The 10,830-nt window shown below is 45.2% G+C and overlaps 2 protein-coding genes across 2 annotated transcripts in view; both read right to left on the reverse strand.

Moving 5' to 3' along the window:
* LHX6 (LIM homeobox 6) overlaps positions 1 to 2,240 on the reverse strand; it is a 16,629-nt gene extending 14,389 nt beyond the window's left edge. The window contains exon 1 of the mRNA XM_026062082.1: positions 2,169 to 2,240. Within this exon, the coding sequence (XP_025917867.1) occupies positions 2,169 to 2,240 (72 nt within the window). The remainder of the gene's footprint in view (positions 1 to 2,168) is intronic.
* Positions 2,000 to 10,438, reverse strand: RBM18 (RNA binding motif protein 18). Its single transcript, XM_026062216.1, has 4 exons — positions 8,504 to 10,438; positions 7,286 to 7,372; positions 5,444 to 5,529; positions 2,000 to 3,757 (listed from the first exon to the last, which is right to left on the reverse strand). Exons 1-4 carry the CDS (start codon positions 8,648 to 8,650, stop codon positions 3,598 to 3,600), a joined length of 480 nt encoding a protein of 159 aa, XP_025918001.1. The 5' UTR covers positions 8,651 to 10,438; the 3' UTR covers positions 2,000 to 3,597.
* Positions 10,439 to 10,830: the final 392 nt, after the last annotated feature.

Below are 10,830 nucleotides of genomic sequence, written 5' to 3' on the forward strand. Positions count from 1 at the left end.
CGCCGCCGCGGGGCCGGGCCGCCCGGCTGCGCCCGGGCTTCATTAGTAACCTGATAATTCCCCGGCAAAGCCCCAGCAGCCGCTCCGCCATGGAGTAATTGCCGGGCCGTAACGTGAGCTGATGGAGGCTGGGGATGGATACTCGCCCTTATTGATTTTGACAGCTAAATTGTTAACCGAGAGGGAAATCAGATGAAAGCCATTTTAGAATAAATACGAGACATTAGGTTTAAACATTGAGGTTGTAAGAAAGCCCAAGCAAAGCCCCAGAAATTCAGGCTAAGGCCTGCCAGCGTATCCTCCCCTCCATCGCCGGCCTCTGCGGAGCGGCGTGCAGGGAAGCCGGAGCAGCAGCGGGAGCACAGACAAGTGCCGAGGAGCAACGCTGAAAAACAATTTAAACCGCTCGCCCGTATTGCCGGGCTCTGAACGAGCCGCTAGCGCTCCAGGAAAAGCACGTAGGAGTTATCACGGACAGAGCAGTGAAAGCCGTCTGCCCCCTACACAGCGCCGGCCGGAACAAGGCAAAAAGGGTTTTGTTTGTACGCAGGAACGATGCAGGGTTGCGACAGCCACCACACACCACGGGAGCGTGACACTGGCGGCTCTTTGGAGGCTCATAAACGGGAGGCGGCGTGGGCTGGCCAAGCCCGCTCTGACCTGGGAATGGGGGAACTCCGGTCCAGCCGCTGCCTGGCCCTGGGTCAAACCTTCCTCGCAGGGCCGCAGGGCTGCTCGCTCTCGCTGCCCCTGAAGGCAGGGAGGTGGCAGCAGCCCGCGTCAGGCACCTGCCCACCTGGGGGTGGCACGGTGGGGAACACATCGCGCCTTGCTTCGGGAGGGTGAACCCGGCTTGCCAGAGATTAATGCCAACTCCATCCCCCCGTGCTCCCTCCCACCGAAGCCGGGGTGCGCGCAAGGATCTGCGAGCAGGCTGCCTCCATGAGCAAAGCAGGCAGCAGCCTGAGATTTTGGGGTAGGAATTTCATACGCTCCTTTAGGGAAAAAGCGCACTTTGGATCTGTCCTAGCTGAGAGTCTCGCCATAGGCACAGAGATCACTGACAGCTTGAGAAAAACAGCAAACCGTAGACACCACGAACACTGTCCTTGGTCCCCCCACCTTGTCACCAGGGATTCCCTGGAAACACGGTGGTCCGGGAAAGACCCCTGATGGACAGGAGCATGCACCCAACGTAAGGAACGGCCACCCTCACACAAGCCGAGGGCAAAGCCCCCTTCTCCCCCCACGACCAGACCGCACATCTCCATACTCACAGCTGCAGAGCGCGCCACGTCCTCCACCAGAGGTGCAGGATGCAAAGCTTCCAGGTGCTTTTCAAAGATATTTTGTGATGGTCGATAYGTAAAGCCCCAGTGCCGACCCGCATGAAGCACATTACCGAGTATTTACCTCCTCCCAGATCCAGTGTCAGAAGCTCCCCGGTTTTGCTGTGCTAATGGCAGCCCGCTGCCGAAGGGGCTCGGGGCCTTCCGGGAGACCACAGCATTCCTGGGAAGCGCAAGCAGCACGAATGCCTGCCAGGCTGGTGGTAACGGCAGTGACGGACACAAACACGGACCTGCAATAAAGCTCGCCCAGGTCCGAGTCTGGCCAAAAGATACACAAGGCACTTCTGTTAGCGACGGGGCAGTGCAGAAGACTACCGCTATTGTACACAGATCTCCATCAGCGGACCTCGGCTCATGCCAAGCATTTACCACCCCTCACTTCCTGCTTATCACCCTCACTTTCCTGGAGGAAAAAAATGCATTTTAAACATTTATTTAGAGCCATAAGAATTTCAACAAATTGTATTTAAGTACAAATAAATATCAAAGTATGTTTCTGAAGGGAACACAACCATGCGCCTGACCTGAATTCAGATATTTTCTAAATTTCTATTGGCAATAGGAACAACAGTTKTTTTAAACAAAGCAGATACAAATCCCAAAGACTACAAATGTTAGACCACATAAGAACAACAACACACAGGCTGTTCACAGAGGAATGTAAATGGGTGTAATTGTCATTCACAGGGRTACAAATTCCAAAGGATACAACTTTTCTCTTTAGCCAGGTATCCAAAGAAAATTAGAAAGTAAATATTCAACAGCGAGAGACCTACTTTTAAGCAATTCAGGCTTTTAACAATCCATCCATCGTACATGCGCACAGCTCGATTCTAGGTGTTTGGCTCGGAAGCGGGAAGCGAGCTCTGCGCTGTAAGACAGGCGCATCGCCCCGGGAACACAAACCCTACTTTGCTAAGAAGTGAGCAACATCCGCGTAGAGAAACCCGGGRCTGCTTAAATATTACATTCTCCTCTTCTCCGAGACCACTGTTCATCACGTGGGTGAAGCAACTCGAGAGCAACTGGTGAGGTGAAGACTCACTACTGAAAGGACTCAAGTGATAAACGGGACATTGGCAAAAATCAGAACCATATCCGCTGTACCCGAGCGCACACGTTCCCCAGCATCCCTCTCGCACGCAGTCACCAGCGCTATGCGCACACAGGAGAACAGGCTGCCAGGCGACGGCCTTTCCCCAGATCTTTCAATCTTGCAGAGAACGTTTGGGGAGAAGAGTGTGCTGCGTATCAGGTGATTTAAGCAAAACGCTACCCATTAGACTTGTAAGTTAAACACCTTCTACAGATAATCCTCCATCGTACAGCAGCACCATTTCACCACAAACACTTGCGCCAGCCACGTTACACCAAGAGACATAATCAACCATCTTTACCAGCCAGCAAAAAACAGAAGTCGGACTGGTTGGTGGGCAAACGCGGAGGTCATGTGCCTGACAGATGTCTTTGAAGCGGCAATGTTATTCTCACGCTGTCACATCTGGTTTATGAAGAACTACCACTAAAGGGGGTTATTGAATGGGAACACTAGAAATGCCACTGCTGCACTCGGGAGCCTACAGCACAGCACAGACCTCAGTGGTGCGTAAAGTCACCGATTCCGACACGGAGGCACACACCTACAGCCTAAATGAAAATACCTGTGTTGTGTCATGACCACCTTCATCTTAAAGCAAGCAGATCAAAACGCAAAATGAATTTGCTTCAGTGCATATAAATACTGCAAAAGCACAGCTGCTAGAACTTTTGCAAAATCTATTTAAAATGAGTTTTATTGAGATGAAAAGTGTTTTCCATGGTAACTACAGAATGTCACTCACACCAAGTGCTTTCCCTCCATTAAAAAAACACGAAGTGGAATACCCTTTGTTTAAAAATACTTTAAAAAGTAATCAGTTGAACAGAACATTTTGGATGTGCTTTACTCCATACACTGGTTACTGTTTCTAGTCTTGCTACTGAATGCACACGAACAAGAGGTTGTCTGGGTGTTCATCACAGGCTTTGAACAGAACCTACTTTTCTGGACAGCGTTCAGCTGTGAAGCTACACTGGCAATAAGGAGTATTCAGCAGACCACCTAAGGYGTCATAAAACACTGTGCCATATACAGTGATACAGTGCTCAGGTGGCAGTTTCCTTCTCACTATACAAAGTACAAAAGCGTTGGAGGATTCCAGGTATATAAAGCAGTGTTTCTTGCTACCATATCCATTCATAAGCATCATCTTCTAGATTTCCAGGCAGCTCTGGAATAAGGAGTAGTCCTTTTCTTATCTGGTGGTTTGAAGTAAGAATAAACAGGTGTTGCTGGAAATTCGGCATCTGGATTTTCTGCCATCATTTTCAGCTTGGCTTCAATGGCCTTTATCTTTGCACTGACGCTGGAAAGAAAAAGAAGAGAAATTGAGCTTGTTCCTAGCATGTAAACAAAGAGTACAGCAGTCCAGAGGGATTTTTTGGCATCTGAATACTCAGTTACACCAGGAGTGGCTAGGCAGCCCCTGTCACTACCTTCATGAACAGTATAAAGTTGGGAAGCAGGAATCTTCTGCTTAAGGCCCACACTATTTCACTTGAATCCTCAGTGAATCCTCCTTGAATCCTTTGCTTAGGAAAGGTCCTCCACGATCTATCACAGCACCACAAAATAATGGTCCTTGCAGCTACTCAGCACTTTCTTGAGGACTGAGCCAGATGAGCACACTAAAAGGCTTCCTACTTCATGTAAAGTGATGYAATTTAAGGAGGTCTGAGCATGTGCAGCAGAGTGCAGCTCAGACTAGGCTGCTGGAAACAGCAGAGAAATGAAAGCCAGACTTCCTCCGAGCTGCAACACTGCTCAGGATGGGAAAACCCCAGACTCTAATTAGGTCAGGAAGAAACATTATTTCAACATTACCAGAGTTTATCCCAAAGGGAGAAGCTATCCTAGGTTACACCCCAAATTCCTAGGACTTTTGTTATTAACAACCCTCTAATGGGCATGGACTGAGGAACATTCCCTTCTCCGGTACAGATTCTTACAACATCCATCCTCACTGAAACAACTCCTTTGTGCCAGTGATGGAGCTAACGATACGAGACTCAAGTCTCTCCGCTCATTACTTTCCTACTGTCAGTGTCACTTCTGAATTTCAAGCTCATTTTATCCACAGGCAAATTAATTTTCCCTGGTCCTGCTTCCTCATAGCATTCCACTGACTGAATGCAGAGAAAATTCACATACCCTTGCAACAACCAGGGATACGTGGTTCAGGTAAACAAAGGGGTTGGGAAATTTAACCAAATCCCACACAGAACAAGTCTTTCTGGCCTTAACACTGGCAAAATGCTTTTAGTTTAATATGAAGTATTACTGTGAATCTGTCTTAAGGTTTTACTATTATCAAAGACATCTTCACTCATAAGCGCTTTGCTTAATCAAATTAGTAGAGTGAAATACCACATTACAGATTTCTGCTTAGTCTGGGATGTTCAGTAGAATTATCTACCTTTCCTATAAGAAAGTGTGAATCTCAGTCTCTTATAGTCCAGCATGTCTGTTAAGAACTGGCTAGTAACTTTCTGAATCGGTGCTTTCAGATAGATGGGGAGAAGACTTATTTTCCTAACTCAGGCTATTTTAAAGCTGTAGATCGCATGAGAGGTAGGGATGTGTTTTTAGACACGTGTTGAGATTACTGCCTCCCTAGTCGGTCTGTTGCAATGCTTCTGCCACAAGTGCTGGGAACCAGAGGCAGAAGCTCTTACTGGAGCTCCTGCGAAGCAGCATACAGCACATTCGGCCAAACGAGCTGCAGTCTTGCACGTTCCCARTTCCTCATCTTACCTCTTTTCCTTTAAGTGCTCCCACAGTTTGACATGTCAGAAAACATATATCAAGTCTCAAAAGCATCCCACATCAAATGAGTTACTTTGCAGCATGCTGCCCTTTTAAAGTGGCAGTAAAGGTGGTTTTAGATTTTTAGCACACAGATAATGCCAGCTCTAGATTTTATTGAAATCCAAGAAGTTCATTGCCTGCCACCTCCACCATTTGGTCACACCTCACCTGCCCAGTCTCCTACCTTAGGTTAGACTGGGGTGGGTCCGTGCTGGAAGACGGCTCCAGACTGATTGGAAGAATCTTCTCATTTTTATTATGATCATATCTCTGCAAGTAAGAGACCAGGTATTAAAGTAAACCGGAATTACAAACAAAGAAATATTTGCCAACAGATGCACTTTAAATTTGGATTAAAGTCGCCTCATATTTTGTGAAGCTTTTGCTAAGAAAGATTTTGGTAGCCATACACTGAAACGAATCCTAACCATGATATTTGTTTAGTGCCAATACGGAACGTAGACTCTGCCTCTGCATACTTACACACACTGTACTACAGATCCTTAAGCCTTACCCCATGTTATCGCTTCCTATGCCCCTCTCTCTAAGGCACAAAGCAAAGATGTTAAAATTTAAGGCCATTACTCCACTGCATTGCTATAGCCTTTATACACACATTGTGCAGAGTCAGAAGGTAACCCAAGTACACAACTGAACAGAATTGTGCAGTGCTGGAAAAAAAAACCGCATTGAAGAGCAGTTAGGAACCATCCCCTTTCTATAGAAAGCAGCTTGTGGGTCTGTCTTCTCTGTGGGCAACGGGCCTCCTGAGCTATTCGCAGTGTTCTGCTTCCTTGTTTCGCTTGGCACAAGATCAGGTTTGTTTTTCAGCAGAGCTGCTCAAATTGACAGCGTCTGGTAAGCCTTGGCTGCTCATCTTAAAACTGCTTAAGCATGGTACTGGTATCGCCTAAAATAAACACGTGTTACAATAAGCCAAAGTTTTGCATGGTTAAATCTTTCCATTCACACATTAGAAAACGCCATGCAAACTGAATGTATATTTATGCACGTTCTTTGCCATACCCTGGACGGCTAAGCACTGGGCTACCCTGCCGAACTCCGCTCGCTCCTCCGGCTGAAACTCCTTTTATGGCCTGATCATTCTTCAGGCATCCGGAAGCACGTGGCACTCTAATAGTTACAGAACTCAAGAAAATGGAGACTGGATTTACACAAGTTTGGATGTGCTGACAAGAGCCTGGAGCCCTTGAAGCCAATAATTAAAACAACATGGTCTCCTTTAACAAAGGTACCCGTTTCTTTAGCATCCAAAACAAATACACCAGTATACTTGATAAGGATAGAAAGCTGCATATAGGATAATCAATACAAGTTAAAAGCAAACTACCCAAAGGTAAATAGCAGCACGCAGCTCCCCCCACAATCCAGTTCCCTGAAAAGAAAATTTCTGAAGATAATTTGCTTTACCAAGTACCAGATAGTAAATAACTGTAGGAGAGACAAGACAGGATTTCAAAGTAATTAAAACATAAGATGGTACTGCTTAAATTAACATAAAAAATAACTTGACAGCTTATGCAATAAAGCAATAAAAATATATTTATTTTAGACATGAAATATGTTGCTTTGAAAGCCAGACGTAATTAGAGCTGCTACCACATAAGTGCTTTCAGAAGTGGAACAAAGTACTCAGTAACTGGGAATTTCAATGCATCTCCTATCCACAAAGGGAGCAATATCAGGAAGGGAACTTTTAGCCAATCACCAAGTTTGGGAAAAGTTGGAATTTGGACAATTATAGAAGTAGTTTGTTCATACAGCTCTGATTAGAAACTCCTTTACAAAGAACACCAGTTTAAATGGTCTATTTTTATCCATAGCTAATCCAGCACAGTTTAGGTATATGAAAGAAGTCAGACTGTTAAAATTATTTCCATGAGAGTTGTTTCCTAGAACAGACTGAAGTTTATCTTGCCAGGCTAAGACACCATTGATAAGAATTGGTCCTTGATATTAACATATTTTTAGCTTTGCACATTTAAAAACATAACAACGAGCTTACCTTGACCTGTGCATGCGCCCACCGCACCACCAGTTTCTTGGAAAGGGCCAGCTTCCCATTGAGACATTGGATCGCCTTTTCTGCTTCCTGCACAGGAAGACGGTTCAATAAACAAAACTAAGTCTTCAGTCAAATCCATCCGAGATCGAAAGACCCTTTTTTCCTTGTAAGTCAGTCTTGTGTAAGTACAGTTAACTGACAGCACTGAAAGTTTATCCCATTCTATCCCAATCCAGGAATATCTCTGGAGACTCCAACACCCACCTGAATCGCTGGACTTTTTATAAACTAACCAGGTAGATTCTTTCATTTGTTGTGGAGAGGAAGTGGGGAAGATGATCAGGAGTTTTGGAAGGACCAAACACAGAGAGCACTGGAACAGCATTCCAGGGGAGATTTCTGCTACAGGCGTTTCTCTAGAAAATGCTGTGATTCATTACGGTGATTACATGTCTCATTAACACCCAGCTGCAGTTATTCCGGATCCTGCTAACACACACTGGTACTGATCTAGACTCAGCAGTGGAATCTCAGTTTTGGGACACTCCCCTATAACCTGATTCACAGCAGTTACGTCGCAGTACTGTTCCACCTTGGTATGAGTAACAGTTCCAGGATAGCTTCTAGAGCAGCAAGGGGATTGAACTACACTGTGCCAGTGCTCTGCCTACAACCTTGTCATCAATTCCCAGCAAGAGATGAAGGCACACAACCACAGGTGATCTCCAAATACACTGTTCTTTATAGCTTTCAAGCAATTTAGCAGAATTTTGACAAAAGAAGTCCAGCTCTGATGCTACAGATCAGCACGACTTCAAACTCTGATTTGTAGCAAGAGCTAGAACCCCCAAAAGGGCAGGCAGGGGCAGTTCGGTCCAGGATCCAACAGATGTACCATGCTGCGCATCTGGCAGCAACACAGGTTGGTGTTTGTGTGCTCATGGAGCCAACCAGCTCCCTAACAAAATGGGGCTGAGAACTGGCCCTTTTTAATTAGCATCAGAAAACAGGATTCAGGAAAAGACAGCACAGGATAGAGGAAATCACTATTGCTACTTCCAGGAGCTGTCTCAGAGTGGAGCTGGTAGAGTAGGGCTGCTTGTATAGACAAAATATTTAAGTCATCTCTTCCTGTTTTATCTTTAAGTTGACATAAATAAGACAGGGAAAGAAGCAGCCAGACATATAAATCAGAATTTTAGATTAAAAGCAACATACCTGTTTGGTTTCAAAGTTCACAAAACAGTAACCCCTCGGCTGCCCCTCCAGAGCACCAGACTTGTGAAAGAGAAAGTCAAATTGCTTTACTTTGCCAAACTTCTGAAGGAGTTTGAGAAGGTGGTATCTGAAGAGGAGAGAAGGCATTAATGGCACCTTACACTACTTCGGAAGCAAGCAGATTGAGAGGAGAACACCCACCACCACGTTTCACGTTCAGTCACATAAGCAGTTTTCTGTCACCCGTGTTCTCAAATACCCGCAGAGCTGCGTGCTCCCTACAGCAACCCTTCAGCATCCACAGCCTGAGGTGCCCCGAATCCGTGACTGCTCTAAAACCTCACGGCACAGAGCTTTGCTCTCAGCAGTGCCAGCTGAAGGGCACAGAGGAGAAGATCTATTAATAGTTGGCATTTGGACAATTATGCAATGCCTCCCCAGGGGTTTGGGAGGACTTTGCCTCTTGCCTTTCTCAATCACACCTCTTAAAACCTTAAATGTTCCCCTTCTCTAGCCCTGTGACTGCCTAAAGCTCCGTCTCCTCCCCCYGCACAAGCAGACGGGCCTCAGCATCGCCCTGGCAAAAATCTAACAGTGCTTCTGGCTCAAGCAGCACTTCAGCGACATGCCCAAAGTCAAACACTTATTTAGCCTATTATCTTCCTGCTCTCCAGTGGGAAGTGTACCATTTCTAATAAAACAGGGAAAACCAAAGTGAATTTGTCTTAGTATGTAGTGCACTGAGCAACATAAAACAAGGAGCACATTTGTTGTACAGGCCACATCGAATTCTGGAAGTTCTTTGTGCAGCTTTTTTGGTTCCCTGGATCAAAATGTTTAACAACACTAGCTGACTTAGAAGGAAAGTTAAACGTATCAGTATTTCGCTGGCTGACCCCATCCCCAGAGTTCAAGTATTGCCTAAGGGTTTAGAAAGGCATTTTAGGACTCCTGACTTCTCCTCCTGATTAGCTGTACAGCTTTAGGAAGCCACTTAGCCTCTCAGCCCGATTTCCAGCTTGCAGAACGGGATGAACACTCAGAGCTTTGAAAGCTCAGCAGGATTACTGGAGTGCACACAGACCACCAGGCACTGGGGAAAAAACAAAACAAAACAGCATGCCTGTCCAAAAATGAAGAATCGGTAATGTCCCAAGACATCCAAAGCATCAGGGAACTTTAGTGAGGGTCCAATTGGGAAGGGCAGATGACATTTTTCCCTAATAAAGCCTGGTAGGATGTTTGAAGCGGGTGATAGCTCTTTGTTAAGCTTCAGGAGGCAGGCAAGAAAGTTCCAGGAATGTGAGTCATCTCACAGGATGGCTCACGGTGGACATTCAGGATATGCACTTTTAAAGAGGTGAAGGTGCAGCAAGCGTTCAGACCAGCAATGCAGAAAGGCCAAGTTATTGCCCAGGGGAATAAACACATTGTAATTGATTATGGAAGGCTTCCTACATCCTTCAGGATAGAGATGAAGCACTGAAGTGTTATGGTATTCCAGAGTCCTACGAACCCTCAGTCCCTGTTCAGAAGGCAAGAGACAGGAATACAAGAGAGGAGGCGAAGGAGCCGGTTACACAGTAAGCCAACTTTCACCACTACTCCTCAAACTGCCTACAAGCAGACACAGAGGTACATGTTAAAACATCAGCTTTGGACATGTGTGATGTATATATTATACATATAAAATCGCACATGTTGAACTCTCAGAGCCTCCAAAATACGTAAGTGCACCTCAGATTTGTTTCTAAAAAGATATTGCTACCAAAAGCAACTTGCAATTTCAGCAGTATGAAAATAAAGTCCTTGACACTAGAACGTTGTTCTTCCCCTGTGGCAATTACAGAGTCAATGGAAGGGCAATGATGATTCTCATTATATTCGTTTAGCAACAACAAAAAAAATCTGCAGCTACCACGCCAAAAGGAACACTGTTTTTCTTCTGAGAATCTCTGCATTCAAATAATATTTATTTTACTTCCTTGGCAGAAGAGTGATAGTCATTCCTTTAAAATAAATTTCATTTAAAAAGTCTAGAAGCAATCTATGTAGCGTTTACGCTATTTAGAATCTTTAGATTCTAGATGATGCAACAATTTTTAAACCGTATACACAATTTCTACAACTGCAAGTCATCTATTGTACATGGAATAGCTTAAAACTGAAGTTTCATATAAATAAAACYTTCAGGCTCCGATTAGGACTTGTTATTGTTAATACAGTGGGGGCATTAACAGTAATTCAGCAAGTAGTTCTCCAAGCAAAGAGGACTTCAGAATTGAAGGAAGACCTGTCATGGAAAACCTGAAGCCTTTAAGAAAAAA

This window comes from Apteryx rowi, unplaced genomic scaffold, assembly GCF_003343035.1.
Source record: "Apteryx rowi isolate R43461 unplaced genomic scaffold, aptRow1 scaffold_19, whole genome shotgun sequence".
In the NCBI taxonomy this organism is placed as follows: domain Eukaryota; kingdom Metazoa; phylum Chordata; class Aves; order Apterygiformes; family Apterygidae; genus Apteryx; species Apteryx rowi.

What these genes read in the sequence shown, in the direction of transcription:
- RBM18 (XM_026062216.1), bottom strand. Translation starts at nt 8,650, where the DNA reads ATGCCTTCTCTCCTCTTCAGATACCACCTTCTCAAACTCCTTCAGAAG. An exon ending in GGGCGCATGCACAGGTCAAG is followed by an intron (nt 5,530 to 7,285) that starts GTAAGCTCGTTG and finishes TCTTACTTGCAG; the next exon opens with AGATATGATCATAATAAAAA. An exon ending in CCACCCCAGTCTAACCTAAG is followed by an intron (nt 3,758 to 5,443) that starts GTAGGAGACTGG and finishes TTTTCTTTCCAG; the next exon opens with CGTCAGTGCAAAGATAAAGG.